This window comes from Schistocerca cancellata, chromosome 10 (assembly GCF_023864275.1).
Source record: "Schistocerca cancellata isolate TAMUIC-IGC-003103 chromosome 10, iqSchCanc2.1, whole genome shotgun sequence".
NCBI lineage: Eukaryota > Metazoa > Arthropoda > Insecta > Orthoptera > Acrididae > Schistocerca > Schistocerca cancellata.
This window is the reverse complement of record NC_064635.1, coordinates 74,029,922-74,050,204: the sequence shown is the minus strand read 5'-3', so window position 1 is coordinate 74,050,204 and position 20,283 is coordinate 74,029,922. Positions and strand designations below refer to the sequence as shown.

The window sequence follows — 20,283 nt, the reverse complement described above, 5'->3', positions numbered from 1 at the left end:
GTTTGACATCCTGCCCACTTAAAAAAATCTCGCAATTAATACTGGATGGGATTACTGGTAATCAGGAGAGCAAGAACTCCTCAGAAAATTTGTACTCTTTATTGCTTGTTAGGTAATAAATTTCTGTTTTGGGTGACAAAATTAAATATAGGATACATAAAACCAGTGAAGACAAAAGACAAGCAATACAGTACACATTTCTTCAATCCTTAGCTCCAAGCATTGTTTTCTCTCTAATCTTGTTACAGCTTTCCATGGCATGCTTTCCTGTCCGCAAAAGAGTCTACTACCTCATCAAAGTTAGTCAAACGTTTTGCTACATGAAAAATCGAAATACTGTTGTCTAATACTGCGTAAGCTGTTAATACAAATAGTACCCAAGACCAGTGTGGTTTCTCAATCTGATTACGTCTATTTTGTCATTGTCTGCTAGATAAAACAAAATAGGCCTTTCTAACACTGCAGAAATTGTAACACACACCAAATAAACGAGACTGTTTTGGCACAAATGGTCATTTTTATAACACGACAGACTATAATTCATGAAGACCAACATAAAATGCCTATTAGGCCTACTACAAGAAAAAAGTTTTATGTTAGAAAGTAGTTTCACATTTCATTCATACGCTCCAGTTTCTTGAGCATGAGATCGAAAAGTAGTAGTACGAGATTTTTATATACATTTGGAATCATCATATTCTTCCCTAATTTGTGTGATGTCCCCATTTCTTCTCCTTCCTCGTTCTAACAAACAATCTGGTCATGACTAATTCTGGAACTATTCCTGCCTTTGTCAAAACTTATTCACCAGTTAACTTCACTAACACTGCCAGAATCACTGGTTTAGTTATCCCTGATTATTCTCTGGTTAGGCATTGTTATGTTCGTACAAACCATTTTCCGCGCTACTTCCAGAATAGAACTTAAGCGGCTGTACAACTCGCCCTTACTAGTGTAGCGATCTGGCTAAAAATCTTCTGACAAAATTTCATTTTCCTGGTTACACCGAGAAGCTAATACGTTATCTTCCTTGCCTGTTATTCCTGATAGTTGTTCATTTCCACTGTGGCAGTCTGAATCTATGGATTTCCCTAGTAATTATAACAACACTGCTCATGCGCAAATCCAAACAACAACATAATCAGACAGTGATTGGCGTTCACTCGTTCAGCTTTACTCCACTCAGCTTGTAATCCTGGTCCCTTTTTGTCTGCAGGAAAGTTTATTTCTAGATGCTACAAGTATTCCCCTGGCAGAGACATCAAGTACACTATGCACTATGAGGCCAAACTGCTGATGTCATTGGTCCCTACACTTACACACTACTTAATCTAACTTATGCTAAGGACAACACATATACACATGCCCGAGGGAGGATTCGAACCTCCGACAAGGGGAGCTGCGCGAACCATGACAAGTCGCCCTAGACCGCAAGGCTACCCCGCGCGGCTTATGATTAATCAGAAATCAACTTACAGAGTGCGTTCAAAGTCAACAGGGATGCACATCAAAATCGTATGAGTAATCGATAGAACAACCTGCGGGGGATACTAGGCACTTTGTGAAACAAGTTGCGACTTGTCCCAATAAACAAAAGTGATTATAGTCATCAAACTGAGAATTGTCAATACCAGCAAGTCATGACTTGTTCCAACAAGGAAAACACTTAGATCCATGACAACTTGTGCATAGTCATTACCCTACCCATTACTTCACACCCATGCACCCTCTACTATGTCATTACCGAGACATCAAATGTGGATCACTGATATTGACCATATGACATTACAATCAGTGCAGTGTTTTAATGGCCATTAAAATGAAATAGTCAATCAGTAAGTAGCCAGCATCTTAGATAGTGGCATCAAGCAGTCAATGAAAAGTACGTGTTGTCATGATGACGTCATAGTAAAGTGAATGTGGCTCCTGATATCATGGGTAGCGTATCAAGTGGCACACATGATGTAATGAATCTCAGTGTTATGCTCGTTGGAAGAACTGTCTTAACTTACTGACTAATCGCATTTGCTTGCTGGAACAACTTTTGACTTTATTGAGCATGTGTCAACTTTTTTAGTCTGTGACACATGGAATTTGTTACAATTCTGCTTAAATGTATGGGGCAATTTATTATAATTTTGCTGTAACAGGAGCAATTTTTTAGTTACAATTTTGATGTAAAATAGCAATGGATGAGTAACTGAATCTAAGTTTTCTATAACAAGATCAATCTGTTACATTTCTGATGTGTTTTTTTTTTTTTTTTTTTTTTTTTTTTTTTTTTTTTTTTGTGGTTTTAGGGCGCACAACTTCAATGGTCATTAGCGCCCTGACTACTCTAAGAATGCACCGCGAGGCACAAGTTGACAACAACAACTAAAAGGGAAAACACGATAAAAGAGACTGACAGGCATAGGATTAAAAAACATCATCAAATGTCCTTAGCGAGGTTCGTCAAATTGATAAAACAAAGAACACGAGCAGCTGCTCGTGGGTCATCCGCTAAAATGGCATCGAAAGTATTAGGCAGGTTAAGATCGAGGCGCAGTTGGTTAAGATCTGGACAGGACAGTAAAATGTGTCTAACCGTCAGCAAGTGCCCACATGGGCAGAACGGCGCCGGCGCAGCCGTCAGCAGATGGCGATGGCTGAACCGGCAGTGTCCAATTCTTAACCTTGCTAAAACGACCTCCTCCCGCCGAGAAGGGCGTGAGGAGGACGTCCAAGCCATGGGAAGAGGTTTTAAGGCCCGAAGCTTGTTGTCGGTAAGTGCAGCCCAATCGGCATGCCACAGCGACACAACGCGCCGACAAATGACCCTGCTAAAATCGGACGAAGGGACACAACAAGAAGCCGTCCGAGGCTGGAGGACCGCAGCCTTGGCTGCGGCATCTGCAGCTTCGTTCCCAGGGATACCGACATGGCCAGGAACCCACATAAAGCTAACCGGCGGACCGACGTCCACCAGCCACTGAAGAGAGCGTTGGATCCGGTGTACGAAAGGGTGAACCGGGTACGGATCACTGAGGCTCTGGATGGCGCTCAGGGAATCTGAGCAGATGACATAAGCAGAATGTCGGTGGCGGCAGATGTAAAGAACAGCCTGGTAGAGGGCAAAGAGCTCAGCTGTGAAGACCGAACAATGGTCATGGAGCCGGTATTTGAAACTTTGTGCCCCGACAATAAAGGAACACCCGACCCCGTCAGTGGTCTTAGAGCCATCTGTATAAATGAAAGTCATGTTGATGAACTTCGAACGAAGTTCCAAAAAACGGGAGTGGTAGACCGAACCGGGGGTGACCTCTTTTGGGAGCGAGCTGAGGTCAAGGTGAACGCGGACCTGAGCCTGGAGCCAAGGTGGCATGCGGCTCTCGCCCACTCGAAAGGTTGCAGGGAGTGAAAAATGAAGGTGTTGAAGGAGGCGACGAAAGCGAACTCCAGGGGGTAGCAGGGCAGAGACATACAACCCGTATTGAAGGTCAAGAGAGTCGTCAAAAAAGGAACGATAAGACGGATGGTCGGGCATTGACAGTAGCCGACAGGCATACCGACAAAGCAGTATATCGCGCCGGTAAGTGAGTGGCAATTCGCCAGCGTCAGCATGAAGACTCTCTACGGGACTGGTATAAAATGCTCCGATCGCAAGTCGTAAACCCCGATGTTGTATGGAGTTGAGGCGGCGTAAGATGGATGGCCGTGCAGAGGAGTATACGAAGCTCCCATAATCCAGCTTGGAGCGGACGATCGACCGATATAGACGAAGTAGGATGGTTCGATCCGCTCCCCACGACATACCACTGAGAACACGGAGGACATTTAAAGAACGGGTACAACGGGCGGCCAAATATGACATGTGGAGACCAGCTAAGTTTCCTGTCAAAGGTGAGGCCTAAAAATTTGGTTGTCTCCACGATTGGGAGAGCAACGGGACCAAGTCGTAAGGACGGTGGGAGAAACTCTTTGTAGCGCCAGAAGTTAATACAGACCGTCTTCTCGGCAGAAAAACGGAAGCCATTGGCGACACTCCAGGAGTAAAGACGGTCAAGAGAATGCTGAAGACAGCACTCCAGGACTCGTGTACGCTGCGCGCTGCAATAGATGGTAAAATCGTCCACAAAAAGGGAGCCTGATACATCAGCTGAGAGGCAATCCATTATTGGATTGATCGCGATGGCGAACAGAGCGACGCTCAAAACTGAGCCCTGTGGCACCCCATTCTCCTGGCGAAAGGTGTCTGACAGGACAGAACCCACACGTACCCTGAACTGTCGATCCATTAAAAAGGAACGAATAAAAAGAGGGAGGCGACCGCGAAGGCCCCATGTATGCAAGGTGCGGAGAATGCCCGCCCTCCAACAGGTGTCGTAAGCCTTCTCCAAATCAAAGAACACAGCCGCGGTCGGGCGCTTCCGCAAGAAGTTATTCATAATGAAGGTCGACAAGGTAACCAGATGGTCAACAGCAGAGCGGCGCCTACGAAATCCACATTGGACATTGGTAAGTAGGCGTCGAGACTCAAGCAGCCAAACCAATCGAGAGTTAACCATTCGCTCCATCACTTTACAGACACAGCTGGTAAGTGAGATAGGTCGATAACTGGAAGGCAAGTGCTTGTCCTTCCCCGGCTTAGGAATCGGGACAACAATAGACTCGCGCCAGCATGCGGGAACATGTCCCTCAATCCAGATGCGATTGTATGTACGAAGAAGAAAACCTTTACCCGCAGGAGAAAGGTTCTTCAGCATCTGAATATGAATAGAATCAGGCCCTGGAGCGGAGGACCGTGATCGGCCAAGTGCGGTTTCGAGTTCCCGCATGGTGAATGGGGCATTATAACTTTCACAATTCGAGGAGCAAAAGTCAGGTGGCCTAGCCTCCTCTGCCTGTTTGCGGGGGAGGAAGGCAGGGTGGTAATGAGCGGAGCTCGAAACCTCGGCGAAAAAGCGGCCGAAGGCATTGGAGACAGCCTCAGGGGCCACAAGGACTTCATTCGCGACCTTCAAGCCAGAAACTGGGGAGTGGACCTTAGTGCCAGACAGCCGGCGCAGGCTACCCCAGACAACAGAAGAAGGAGTAAAACTGTTGAAGGTGCTTGTGAAAGCAGCCCAGCTGGCTTTCTTGCTTTCTTTAATAATACGACGACACTGAGCACGTAATCGTTTATAATTAATACAATTCGCCACTGTAGGGTGGCGTTTAAAGGTGCGTAAAGCACGTCGACGAGCACGTAAAGCGTCTCTACATGCTCCGGTCCACCAGGGGACCGGTACGCGACGTGGAGAAGAAGTAGGGTGAGGGATGGAATATTCAGCAGCAGCGAGAATGACTTCCGTGAGGTGTGCGACCTGACGATCGCAGCTTGTGAAGGTTTGATCCTGAAAGGTCGCCCTGGAGGAGAAGAGCCCCCAGTCTGCCTTGGAGATTGTCCAACGAGAGGAGCACGGAGTATGCTGCAGGAGATGGATAACACACGGGAAGTGGTCACTCGAATATGTATCAGCAAGTGCATACCACTCAAACCGGCGTGCAAGTTGGGGAGTACATATAGAGAGGTCTAAATGGGAATAGGTATGAGATGTGTCCGAAAGAAAAGTCGGGGCGCCAGTATTGAGGCAGACAAGATTGAGCTGGTTGAAAAGGTCTGCTAACAAGGAGCCCCTCGGGCAGGATGCTGGAGAGCCCCAAAGGGGATGGTGGGCATTGAAGTCTCCAGTTAACAAAAATGGTGCAAGTAGCTGAGCAATAAGTTGCATCATGTCTGCCCTGGTAACGGCAGATGACGATGGAGTGTAAACGGTACAAAAGGAAAACGTAAAAGTGGGGAGAGTAATGCGGATGGCAACTGCCTGCAGGCCGGTGTGCAACGTGATGGGATCGTAGTAAATATCATCCCGGACCAGCAACATAACCCCTCCATGAGCTGGGATACCTACCACAGGGGGTAGGTCAAAACGCACAGAGGTGTAGTGTGCCAAAGCAATTTGATCGCATGGGCGTAGCTTCGTTTCCTGGAGGGCTACGACGAGCGGACGATGCAAGCGGAGCAGCAACTTCAAGTCCTCTCGGTTGGAGCGAATGCTGCGAATATTCCAGTTAATAAGTGCCATTGTAAGAAAAGGAAGATGAGAGAAGGGGTCACCTCGAAGGCCGCTTAGGGCCTGGCTTCGAGCGAGCACTGCCGCCGCTATCAGTAGGCGGACAGTCATCGTCCATGGGGTCTATAGGGTCATCGGCCATCTCGGGAGGATGGCCGGGAGGGGGAGCTTCCTCCGCCGGTGAACGGCCAGATGTTCGGCTACCAGCGGTGCGGCCAGGCGAAACGGATGACGGCCTGGGGCGGCAACCGCTGGGTGGCGCAGGAGAAGAAAGGCGCCGTGGCGGAGAAGGAGAACTGTGCTTCCTATGCGCCTTTTTAGAAGGACGTTTGGTGGAAGTACCGGTCGAAGGCTGGGAGGTCGAGGGACGGAGGAAGTCTGCACGGGATGGTTCCTTCTTAAAGGCCCGTGCATCTGACTTCGGGGTCTTCGACTTAGCAGAAGCTGAGGAAGTGGCTGGTGTCTGTGGGGTGATGGGAGGAAGAGGAGACGTCGACCGCGCGATCTTAGCGCTGGCCGAACGGACGACCGTGGTGCTGAAGGTCAGATCGCATGTCTGGGTTGCTACCTCCCGAGTAGTCCGAGGAGAGGCGAGGACAGTGCTGTATTTCCCCGCTGGGAGCAGCGTGGGCTTCCTACTAGCCAATAGCTTGCGAGCAGCCGAGGTGGACACTTTCTCTTTGACCCGTATTTCCTGGATACAGCGTTCTTCCTTATAGACAGGACAGTCACGGGAGGATGCAGCATGGTCACCCTGACAGTTCACACAATGAGGAGACGGAGGTGGACAGTCACCCTCATGGGCATCCCTGCCACAAGTGACACATTTAGCCGCATTGGAGCAAGACTGTCGAGTGTGATTGAAACGCTGACACTGGTAGCAGCGCGTAGGTGTCGGGACATAGGGGCGAACAGAAATAACCTCGTAGCCCGCCTTGATGCGCGATGGCAGCTTAACACTATCGAAGGTCAAGAAAAGTGTCCGGGTCGGTACAAGGTCATTGTTGACCTTTTTCATGACCCTATGGACAGCCGTCACGCCCTGCTCAGCGAGGAAAGATTGAAGCTCCTCGTCAGTCAATCCGTCGAGGGAGCTACTATAGACTACACCACGAGACGAGTTCAAAGTGCGGTGGGCCTCCACCCGGACAGGGAACGTGTACAAGAGTGTGGCCCGAAGCAGTTTTTGTGCCTGAAAGGCACTCTCAGTTTCGAGTAATAAGGTACCGTTACGCAACCTGGTACAAGATTTGACAGATCCGGCTATGGCATCTACGCCCTTCTGAATAACGAAAGGGTTGACAGAGGAAAAATCCTTTCCGTCCTCAGATCGAGAAACTACGAGGAACTGTGGGGCAGGCGGTAGTACTTTTGTCACTGTTGGCTGGTCACGTTTCCGTTTTTGGGTCGAAGTCGAAAGCGATGGAGTAGAATCCATTGCGGAGGAATCCCCCATGATTGCCAGCGTCTCCGATGGCGCGCTCCTTCCTTGTGGGGACCCTCTCAGAGGGCACTCCCGCCTTAGGTGAATGTTTACACCTCAGGTCACACCTCCCGAGAAACAGACGGAGGGACCAATCGGCATGGTCAGAAGGTATCAGCTCAGGCAATCACCCCTCCCCGGGCCTGGCCTTTACCAGGGGGTACGCGCGTGCCTTACATGTCTACCCAGGGCGGGGACTTACGCGTTACCCCGTCACCGGCTACGCGTGCGAACGCGTGGGTCGGCCTTCAGACACGCACAGGGAGGAAGGAAGAAGAGGAAAAAGAAGAGAGAGAGGGAGAAAGAGGACAGACTGTCTCAAACGCCGAGGCGGAGACCAGAGAAGGCAAGGAGAAGAAGGCAATGAGGAAGCAAGGAGAAGAAGGCAATGAGAAGGCAAGGAGAAAAAGGCAATGAGAAGGCAAGGAGAAAAAGGCAATGAGAAGGCAAGGAGAAAAAGGCAATGAGAAGGCAAGGAGAAAAAGGCAATGAGAAGGCAAGAAGAAAAAGGCAATGAGAAGGCAAGGAGAAAAAGGCAATGAGAAGGCAAGAAGAAAAAGGCAATGAGAAGGCAAGGAGAAAAAGGCAATGAGAAGGCAAGGAGAAGTCAAGGGAAAGAGTAAAGAAGACAGTGAGGTGGAGAAGAGCAAAGAAAGGAACCAACAAAGGGAAGGAAGAAACGAGAAGTGAGAAACCAAAAAGACCAAGATTATAGGTCGTGAAACCGTCCGTCTCCGGACGCAGGCGCTAACTACCCCCGTGAGGGGGATGGACTCCTTTTAGTCGCCTCTTACGACAGGCAGGAATACCTCGGGCCTATTCTAATCCCCGGACCCGCAGGGGGGATTTCTGATGTAAGTGTGGTAATGTGTAGGGCATTTTGTTACAATTTTACTGGAACATGATGATGTACGAGGCAGTTATTGGCAATTTTGTTGTGACATGTCCATGTGTAGGATACTTCCTTACAATTTTACTATAATGAGGGTAATTTGATATAATTTTGCTCTAACTTGGTGATGTGGGGTACAACTTTATAATTTTTATTGTAACATGTCGATGCATGGGACAATTTGCCTCAATTTCTGCTATTACAGGGGCAAGTTGTTATGCTGTTGTGTAAAATTGAAATTATTGCATTTGCAGTGGCAGTAATCACAATGATTGGAATGATGGCAGTCACATTGTGAACTGACAATCAGTGCCCCACAACAGTGTCCAGGTTAACTGCAGTCACTTTGTCAGCTGACCACTGTTGTCCCATACAACATTATCAGGATAACTGTAGTCACACTGTCAACTACTCATCATTACCCCACAATATTATCTCAGATAATGGCAGTCATCATATGTTAACTGGCCATCACTGTCCTGCAACAGTATCCAAAGTCGTGGTAGTCAGCCAACAAACCAACCACAATTGCCCCAACAGTATCCACATTGTGTTCATGACATATTATGAAATGCGATAAAAATTTTTGTAACAATGTTTATGTATGGGGTAACCTGTTACAATTTTGTATCATATGGGACAACTACTTAGAATTTTGCTGTAACACAATGATTTATGGGGTAATTTGTTACAATTTTGCTACAACAGGGGTAATTTGTTATAAAACTGTGACTACACTAGGACCAACATGTCGAAGTCTCCATTGTGTGGTAGCATGCTTCAGGATTACCAGCTGGAGATAACAAACATTTTGTACTATAAGATAAAGTTAATACTAATGCTGAGTCCCTATAATGTTTGGCCGATTTTGAAATTAGTTGAATGTGGATACTTGAAAGGATAAAAACCCCCATCTCCTTACTTATGTAAATTTGTATTACAACTGTTGAAAATGCTATTTTACAAAGTGTCACATAGTCTCCGTTATGTGAGGTTACATGTTAGCATTATCAGCAGAAGATCACAAACATTTTGCACGACAGGATACAAGTCACTGTTGTGTTGTCTGTCTTTGATGTCAGTGTTACTCCAACTAAGACCAGTTTTTAACAAATAAAACAGATGATTACAACAAGGGAATAACATTGTTGGCTTTGGTATAAAGAACAAACTATTATTACACTTTAAGCTGTAAGTTAATCACATTAATGGCATGTGTGTTTTATAAAGTTATACAGCAAATTTTTACGTATTTTGATAAAGAATGCAGACAATTTAGGTTACTTTAAAGACTAATAGAACTACTGAAGCTAAGCTCATCAATAAGTGCTTCTTGAACCCTAAGTTAGATTAGTAATGCTATTAATGTGAGACACGTGTAAATTATTATTTTTTTACCTAAAAACAAAGATGATGTGACTTACCAAATGAAAGTGCTGGCAGGTCGACAGACACACAAACGAACACAAACATACACACAAAATTCAAGCTTTCGCAACAAACTGTTGCCTCATCAGGAAAGAGGGAAGGAGAGGGAAAGACGAAAGGATGTGGGTTTTAAGGGAGAGGGTAAGGAGTCATTCCAGTCCCGGGAGCGGAAAGACTTACCTTATGGGGAAAAAAGGACGGGTATACACTCGCACACACACACATATCCATCCACACATATACAGACACAAGCAGACATATTTCAAATATGTCTGCTTGTGTCTGTATATGTGTGGATGGATATGTGTGTGTGTGCGAGTGTATACCCGTCCTTTTTTCCCCATAAGGTAAGTCTTTCCGCTCCCGGGACTGGAATGACTCCTTACCCTCTCCCTTAAAACCCACATCCTTTCGTCTTTCCCTCTCCTTCCCTCTTTCCTGATGAGGCAACAGTTTGTTGCGAAAGCTTGAATTTTGTGTGTATGTTTGTGTTTGTTTGTGTGTCTGTCGACCTGCCAGCACTTTCATTTGGTAAGTCACATCATCTTTGTTTTTAGGTATATTTTTCCTTCATGGAATGTTTCCTTCTATTATAACCTTATTATTTTTTTAAAATTTTACAGTACAATTACGTTACATTTGTACTGCCACATGAAATTTGCACTCTAAATATGATGTAGTATGAGTTATAACTTTAAGATTTTGAACTTTTGTTTCTTTTTGGAAGCTCGTTTACTCATGTTTTCTTATGTTTACATCTTATATTTTGTACATTGTGAAGTTCTCATTGCATATGAAGAAAATATGTAGTTTAATTAATACAACACATAAATGATCTCATCAAACTGCAACAACTTAGTAGCGCTTATTGTCCAAAGTTTTTTGAAAATGTAATGCTGGGACACAACCATGGCACCACAGAGTATGATCAAACGTAACAAAAACCTTTATTAGTTAGTCAATAACATTGATTGTATTTTTCTAGTCTAGTTTATTGTCTTCCTTGCCTCAAAAATGGTGCTTGGTGAGTTAAAGCATTACTAAAAAGTAGGCGATAATAGCTTGATCTTTGTACCACAAGTAACATAGCCTCAAATCTAAATACCAATACCTATACATGTGTGGGTTTTCTGGGTGTAGCAACTGACCGTGCACAGAAAACACTAACCAATTACGATCAGGCACTTTTATTAAGTCAGAGTAATTACACAAAACACAAGAAAAACGCTACAAAAATTCACAACATGCACATTGCAACTGAAGTCCACCAGACTGAACAAAAGAACCATGAGACCCCAAAGACTGTTTAGTCTGCACTTCGTAGGTGGCAGTTACTCGAGATTGATGGTCGTAACCCAGGGAAGGGCGTCGAACCACTGACCACTGTGGCACATGAGGGCCGCTTTCAGAGTCTGTGCCACCACTCGACCAGTCCGTTGCTCTGTGGGTGGTAAGCCGTAGTGCAGAATCTATCCACCCCACAGAGTACACAGAGTTTGTTAAACAGCACGGATTCAAACTGCCTTCCCTGGTCTGTGGTGATGGATGTAGGGCAGCTGAATTGAGCAATCCGGGATGATACGAATGCGCGTCACACCTGTAATGTCCTGCAGGGGTTTTGCCTCCACCCAACGTGTAACGCGGCCAGTGACAGACAGGATATACCTGAAACCATCAAACAAGGGTAATGGTCCTATGAGGTCCAGATACACATGTCGGAAGCTGCCTTTCGGGATGTTGAATCAACCTAAACGGGGTTGTGTGGGTCTGCCGACTTTGCTGCACTGGCACTGTACACAAGCAAGAGCCCAAGTGCGACAATCCCTCTTCACACCCGGCCACACAAAGCATCCTGTAACAAGATGCATAGCAACCTTAACACCAGGATGTTAGAGGTTACGTACTGTAGTGAATACTTGGTGAGGCAATGTGCGATAGGCCGGGCAGTGCCAAAGGACGTATTGCATCACAGTGGCATGACCGAGCCCAGTAGGTTGTGGGAAACGATCTGGAGGAAAGTGTCTGGGTCCTGTTGGAGGTTGTGCAATTCAGTATCATTGTCCTGTAAGTGGGCCATTCATCAATATTAATGGGGGACGAAATTGCAGTGACAAGTGATAGGTAGTCAGCCACCATGTTTTCTGAACCTTGGATGTAACGGATGTCTGTTGTGTGTGGGCAAATTAAGCCCATCTGCCGAAACCTACATGGGGGAAGGTCAACAGCGAGGTTACGGATAGCTTCCACGAGGGGGTGATGGTCTGTGAAAATTGTTATGTTCCTTCCTTCAATGTCTGCAGAAATATTTTACAGCTTCATAAACCGCAAGCAATTCTCTGTCAAATGCTGACCATTTACGTTGAGCCGTAGATAATTTTTTAGAAAGAAAACGGAGTCATCGTGTCGTGTCACCAATGTGCTGTTGGAGGATTGCACCAATTGCAAAATCACTTGCATCTGCTGTAATAGAGATGCAGGCATCTGGAAAATGGTGGGCGAGAGTGACACCACGTGCTAACGCTTACTTAAGGTCTTCTAAAGCTCTCACCATGTTGACAGACCACTGTACTCGGTGATTGCCCGAGGTTTGTTTCCCAGCCAATGCGTCAGTCAAAGGGGCTCGAATAGCTGCCACCATCGGCAGGTTACAATGGTAGAAATTGGTAGTTCCTAAAAACCAGCATAATTCACGAAACGATACTGGAATAAGTAGATAGCGAATGCAGTCGACCCACTCCTGAGGGGTGCATATACTTTCAGAGGAGACAGTGTACCCCAGAAAAGTGACAGCAGTGCAGCGGAGTTGTGACTTAATTACTGATCTAGACTCTGTTATGTTTCAGTAAGTCCTGTATCGTGGCCAGGTGGAGTTCGTGTTCTCTGTCAGAGGAGGAAAAAATGAGTATGTCGTCAATGTATGCGTAACAATACATGCAGTTAAACAGAAGTGAGTCTATAAAACATTGCCAAGTTTGGGCCACGTTTTTGAGACCATAAGGCATGTAACAAAATTCTTAGACGCCGAAAGGTTTTTTTGGAACTAAATGCACGGGCAAAGACCAGTTACTGTCTGACAGAAAAACAATATCTGCCCACAGAAGTGCCTCCACTGTGGCCTTAGCGAGGCATAGTTCATGTGGCGGCAGTTGGCACGCTTTATGACGCACTGGTGGTCCGTCTGTTGCGACATTTGTGTGTCGTGTCATTTGTGATACGTGTTCAGCTGGGCTGACAAATTCACTCGGGGGCATCGTGAATGGGAGTCGGTAGCACGCGAGAGTCACTAACCTGATGTGCTGGAGGAGCTGTCCACGTCGGTGGCGACAAAGTTCCACGAGGTGCGTCTCCGGTGTCTGGGGGCGGTGGCGTTGACAGGTGTTGCGTGAGGCATCGTGCCTCGGCGAGCGCTTGCGTAGCCGACGATATAGTGTGGTTCAGTTCGGCATTGCAAGTGGGTGCGGAGATTGTCGACTGCCGAGCGCTCGGACTGAAGCTGGGCAATAAAAGTTGCGAGGCTGTCTGCCAGTGAAGAGCACTCTATGAGAGCAGTGTCAAAATCATTGGGGAGCTAAGGGGGATGGGGGCCAAGGAGGCGACTGAACAAACAATGGGTGGACAAGGTATGGTGTGACGAAGCAGCCGAATGGAGATCTGGAGACAGTCCAAAATGAAAAAGGAAGTCAGTGCCTAATACTGGATCTTCTACGTCAGCCACGTAGAAGGACCAAGTGAACTGTTTCCCAGGTATGAGTTCAATAGGTAACTCAGCCAAACCATCGATACGAAGTGGCAATTTATTTGCTGCTTGAAGGAACAGTTTGGCTGGTGTCGTGTCCTTTACTGCAAATGTGGGAGGTACGACACTAACGTTTGCTCTGGTACACATGAGAAAATACCAATGCAAACCTAAAACCAAGGCATACAGACTTCCTCACGAGGTGGATGATCTGACAGAATGCAATGTCTGTGGCCACTGTTGCATGCATCCACAAGTCATGGCGCCTACTGCAGATCACGTGCAGCATTTGGGAATGCGCAGGGCAGGTGGCAGTTGCAAGTGGCATCCCTGTAAGTGGAGTGGAACCAGCGTATGCGTGAGTCAGCTGTACTCACCACGCCAGCCAAAGCTTCAGGCAAGGGGAAGACACTAGCCCGGTTGGGGTGGGAAGAGGCTGGTGCCGGCCCGCCGCGGTGCCCGATATTTGCCACTAGATGGCTGTTGTTGTGTGTGCTGTCTGCAATACGCATGTGCCCGGCCTCTAACACCCAACACAGGATTGCGAATCTCGGCAGTATTAGGCATTGCGCTGTGCGGAGAGGCATGGCGGTGCCGAATAATGGCTTATGCCTGGTCTTACATACATAGTATATCTTCGAGCATTGTCGTGGTATGTGGGAGAAAATGTAATTGTAGTTCTTGCGGCAGTTTCACCAAGCACAATGCCCAGAGCGCTAAGTTCGGCAAGATCTCGGTACTGACCTGTGCATGCAAGCGTCGCCACAGCTGTAAAGGGGTTCTGTCACCTAATGTCTTGTCATAAATAATGTTGTGAATCTTATCTGCCGGCAGAAGAGAAAGACGTTCAATGAGTAGTGCACCGGCAGAGGCATATTTGTTGCTCTCGGGTGGATTCAGCAACAGGACACTGATCAGATGAGGGTGGTCATGCATGTGCTTCATTGAGCACACAAAGCGAGCGCTGTCGTCCGCAATACAGTGTATGTCCAACATGTTGTCCACCAAGGTAAACCACATCAGTGTTGTCTGGTTGTAATGGCGGCAGCTTCGGAAAATGACCGGGGGCTAGTGCTTGCGGGGGTGTAGGAAAGGCATGAAGCGTACAGGGATTCTGCACTGTGTTCACTGATGCTAACCGTGCCTCAGTGACAAGTGATGTGTTGCGTTGGACGTCCATTAGTTGTGCAGGCGAGACGTGATATCCAGTCCTTGTAGGCAGGAAATTTGTACGACCACACGATGAGCATGGCACAGAAGGATCAGCGGCCGATGCACGCGAAATCTCGAACAGAGCCACGAAATTGTGATTGAGCGCTGAGTGATAGGGCAGATGCATCACCCAAGGTGTGCGTAGGACAGCAGGCCGTGTAGGCGTACACATGGCCAGGCTCGGTTGATGCACGTGTCCCTTTGATCATCACAGAGAGGGAGACATTAAACGGCGGACCACTGTGAGGAGTGGGTGGTCGGTATTGTGCAGTAGAAATGCGGGTGAGGGGTTTCCGGGACCTTGTGCTGGAGGAGCATTCTGTTGAGCTTAGACTGCCGTAGAAGGTGTCTGCGCTGATGTGTATAGAACCCGGTGTGGTGTGCCAGCAAAGATTAGAGTCATCTGGCTGGTCGAAGCCAACATGGGAGATACAAACATTCCCAGTGTATTAGTAGCCCAAGGAGTAAATCGTTGCGCTTCACAGTCGAATGTCCATTCTGCGATTGCAGTGTCCTGCAGTGCTGGAAAAACTGGAGGTTGCGACATTGTCTGTTGGTGCGAAACCAGTGGTACACAACAAGCGAATCCAACATCTTTTCGCAACTTGGGATCACCAATGTGCGTTTTCTGGCTGTAGTGACTGACTGTGCACAGAAAACTCCAATTATGATCAGGCACTTTTATTAACTTCGAGCTATTACACAAAACACAAGAAAAACACTACAGAAATCCATAACATGCACATTGCAACCGAAGTCCACCAGACTGAACCAAAGAACCACGAGACCCCAAAGACTGTTCCCTCTGCACTTCGAAGGTGGCAGTTACTCAAGGTCAATGGTCGCCCCACATATTTAGAGACAATTTAGACATGAAAATAGCATTATGGAACTTATTTTGAGAGATCACAGTCACGTTTTAGTTGTTAGGTGAGACATGCTAATAACATTGCTACACTTGACATATAATTTTGTGTGTGTGTGTGTGTGTGTGTGTGTGTGTGTGTGTGTGTGTGTGTGTGTTTGGGGGGGGGGGGGTCAGGCATGTGCTTATGTATATTTTGGATATGGGAATAGTAAATTTTAGGGTCCATTGTACCTTACACTAAATGCCGTTCAATAATCGAAGTACAATGGTAGTCAAGTGGTGCTTAACCAGTGAGTTTTATCACTAGTGCTGAGTTATGCCAGTACTGTTAATATCTTTAATTATGTTTGACAAATAACCAATTCTTTTGAATGTGGATCAAAATTCAATTTGTTTGCATACATTCGAACATTGTCATCGTGGACTGTGGTATCAAAGACATTGCAATGCATAACTGGGTTAGATTCACTATTTTGAATTGTTTAAATTTTTCCAAAAGCATCATTTTTTTTTTCACCACTGCCAACTTGCCTATTTTAAATTTGTCTCCATGGCTGTATAACATATTTAACTTTACTACCAGCACAGTCTTGCATCTTTAAATTTCCCGCCAACACCACCTTGCATTTCAGTGCCTGTAGCACAATTATAAATTTGGATTTTCAAATTTTCCTCCACAAACATCTGGGTTTTTTCAGCAACTGCTGTGCCAACTAGTAGTAGATGCTTGAACTGTGTTTCAAAGTTGTTGTAGCCATTCCCTGTGTTTCATTGAAATATTGCAGTAAAAATACAGGAACGTTATGGTTCAGCGCTCCACCAAGGAGGAAATTATTATAAGGCACACATCCCAATAGGAGGAAGATGAAGAAGGAAACAGAATATGTCAACTTCAAAGGTATTGTTTAAGAAACCTACAAAAACATAGATTTGAGAGACCACACAAAAATGTGATGTCTGCCACTCCAGAATGTGAGTCCAGTTGAAAGTAGGCCAAGTTTATTGGATGCACATACTTTTATCACTCTAGCTTTCATCAATTATTTAGGAATAAAGGTGACAACTCACCAGGGGGCAAAAGGGCTGCATCATTCATAGGTACACAAATAAAAGGTACAGAGCCTAGCTAGTTTTCGGAATGAAATTTCTTATAGGAGAAAAACATGTGGACATACGCCCGCATGCGCGCGCCCACAAACACACACACACACACGCGCGCGTGTCTGCCTACACTGTGCTCAGTCGACTGCTCTTTCCTAGCATATGGCCCATGGTTGCTAATATAACTTCAGCCTTCAGCAGATTGAATTCCTGTTGAAGCAAAGATACCTTGCCAGTATCAGTATACCTGAGATAGAAAAGTCTTTGGGTCTGGACAAGGCATGCATTACTTTGCTCTGGTGAAGTTGGCCACGGAATATGAATATGACCTCAGCTTCCATTAATGGAGATTACAGGTAACAATTCTAGGGTGGTGGGAAGATTTATACTTGATGAGTTAGGCTGTGTGGGCTAGCTTTTGAGTTTTTTAAGGAAAGCCTTCATTGTTCTTACTCATTTTTCAAAAGGGCTTCTGCCTACCTCTTATTTAATAGATTTAATAATTTAATGCTGAGCTTTTTGGACAATATGACCTTACTATCAGCACAGATTTGTTGCAAGCCTCTTTATGGCAAATACATGTGACTATGCACTGGAACTACATGTTTTATGGAGCCAGAATCTTCCTTAATCCAACAATGTGTGTTAATTGTGCCAAAATTAAATCCACAATTTGGTGGTATTATGTTCATATAATTTCTATTAGTTGGTTTTCATACGTCTTACACTAGAACCTTAATGTGTATCCCAGATACATGTAAGTTTAGCTGGTCACTATCAGTGGACCACAGGCTACACGCATTCTCATAATCCTGGGTAACATGAGGCACTAATTTTCACAATGTCTTAACTACTGTATCACTGCTATGGATCTCAGGTTCAAATCCCTGTCTGGCCATAGAGATTTAGGTTTTCTATGATTTCTCTCTGTTTACTGTGAATAATAGCGTATTTATATTGAAATTAGATGGCCAATTTCCTTCTTTCCTCGATATGAGTGTGCTCCAGTTCTAAAGAACTTAACATCATTAGGGCACTGGACCATCCTGTTCCTTCCTTTCTATCACAGCTCGGTAAAACACAGGCTCGCCCACTTAAATGTTTCAGTGCTATTATCTCCAGAACGAAAAAGAGACATTGAAAAATGATTTTCCGTGGTATGTATGTTAGACAAGGACTCACGAAAATAAATACTATGAGAGGTTCTGAAATGTAAGCAAATATTACTTTCAACAGAAACTTTTCTTTAATGAACACATATTATTTCTTTCCCAATGAATAACACCAAAAATCACAAAAAGAATGGTCTCAGTTGAATCACAATATGTCAATAACAGTCTGATAAATTGCAAAGCAAGGTGGATGCTCAAAATAAATGAAATGTATTGCTACTGCACACCTCGAGATGCAAGCGTGAACCACCTGTTGCTCATAATTGTGATGCGATTGACATGTGCAATCTTACTTTCACTGTTATTATGAGGGCTAAGAGTAATAATGGGGTTTCCTGCCAAAAACATTGATCAGTGGGGATACATATTTCATTATGTGGGACAGCACAACTTCATTTTGCAATTTCTTGGGATGTAACTGATGTATTGTGAGGAAAACAATGCCGTAATTTCTGAGAATTTTCACATTATTGATTGCATAAGAAATAATATGGGGTGTCCTCAAATAAATAAAAAATAAATAAATAAATAAATAAATAAAAATAAAAATAAACACAACCTAAGTCTGTGCTGGAACATCTGCTTACGTTTTAGAAAGTCTCATAGTATTTACTTTTATGAGTCCCTGTGTTACATTCATACCTGTGGAAGCCATTTTTCAGTATCTATTGTTGTCCAGAGATATTTGCACAATAACATTTAAGTGGGTCACCCTGTATATGGCAGAAATTCATTTACTCTATCTGATGTAATGTTCAGGAGTCCCAGCAACAATAAAGTATCATAAAATTGAACGTGTGACACATCCTGCTGTATTTACGGTGTTTAGAGATCAAACCTGTTGGCGAGGGCAAGCAACTCCTCCGGCAGCTCAGAGATTGATGGAGTCTGGTCGGTGTAGATGTAGCAAAGAAGCTCCTTGACCACACGTGGCTCCACTTCCCGCATGTGAAACATGTAGCCTGACTTAGTGGCAACCTCAGGTGACTGCAACATGGAGGCGAAGACTCTGCTCCGTGCGCGCAGGAGCGTCGAGTGTGCCATCAGCGACACTTTACTGGAACCGGCCAACAGCGTGACATCGGCATCTTCCTTCAGCTTTAGCAGTGTTGCCAAGTCATCCTTGAGAGTGTTGGTGGTCCCAGGAGCTGACTCCACAACACTGCACACCACTGACACCTCACTTTCCAGCAGCAGCTTGTCTGACTGTGCATCCTTAGGTAGGGTGAAGCCTTGCAGGATCTGCTTCCTCATCACCTCACCCACTTTGAACAGTTCAGACTCTATGGCGGGCAGCTGTTGACACAAAAATTACATTTATTAATTCTGAGTCCTGATGACAAGCAGTTCAGCTTCGTCAAAGCTAAAGGCACCAGAAAGTGACTTTTGGTGCTGCATTTGGTAATGGAGGCCACACTTAGGATAAATCAAGATACCGTCATAGAAGTTATCTACACAGGAGTGAGTTGAGTTATAGTGTGTTGCAGGTAAATTGCTTGTCTTTGGTATATTATGAATCTTGTGATAAACATTACTTATGACTACTGCTCCATCCCTCTGATTCCTGTAAATAACAAATACGAACAAGATCACAGCAGTCATTTGAGCTGTGGAATGTGTGAATATGAGGCAAATAAAATAGACCAGACTCTTCACATTTTTATCACACAGAAAATAAGAACATTGCATTTACTACTGATTAAATATTTTCTGAATATGTTATTAAAACCTGCAATTCACTGCATCGTTGTATGAATTTTCCTTCAAATGGTGTGATGTAAATGGTGAAGTGGGTGCTTCACTGAGTAGGTGGGAAAGAAGACAAAGAAAACCAGGGGTTGGGAGCATACACCAGAGTCATCAGAGGTATCGGATATTTCCAACATTTGTGATGATGACCATGATAATGGTTACAACAATCAGTCTAGAGAATTCACACCTACACATAGTAAAGGGCATAATGCATTATGTTACCTTGGAATTGTGCTGCAGTTACTGGAGAATACACCTCAAGGCTATATTTGTGATGGCCATTTATCCAAGAAATGAGTATTCTAAAAATTACTGAAATGTGAAAATGAATATGATTACAGGTTCCACATTACTGTTTAAATGCATTTCTGCAATCCAATTTTGTAATAAAAATTGGCAGACAATTCAAGTGGCTACTATTTTCAATTATGTATACATTTAGCTTCCCTTCTCAAGTGCACCATTTCCCAGCGACTGCAAATAATTACCCCCATGAGGTGAGGAATCACATTTTGCAGTATACTGTGTATTGGAATGCTTGCTT

The 20,283-nt window shown here is 45.2% G+C and overlaps 1 protein-coding gene across 2 annotated transcripts in view; it reads right to left on the bottom strand.

Annotated features, from left to right (window-relative positions):
* Window positions 1-20,283, bottom strand: part of LOC126106640 (speckle-type POZ protein-like) — a 100,333-nt gene that overhangs the window by 15,946 nt on the left and 64,104 nt on the right. For both annotated transcript variants that reach the window (XM_049912994.1, XM_049912995.1), the window contains exon 3: window positions 18,826-19,283. In XM_049912994.1, the coding sequence (XP_049768951.1) occupies window positions 18,826-19,283 (458 nt within the window). The remainder of the gene's footprint in view (window positions 1-18,825; window positions 19,284-20,283) is intronic.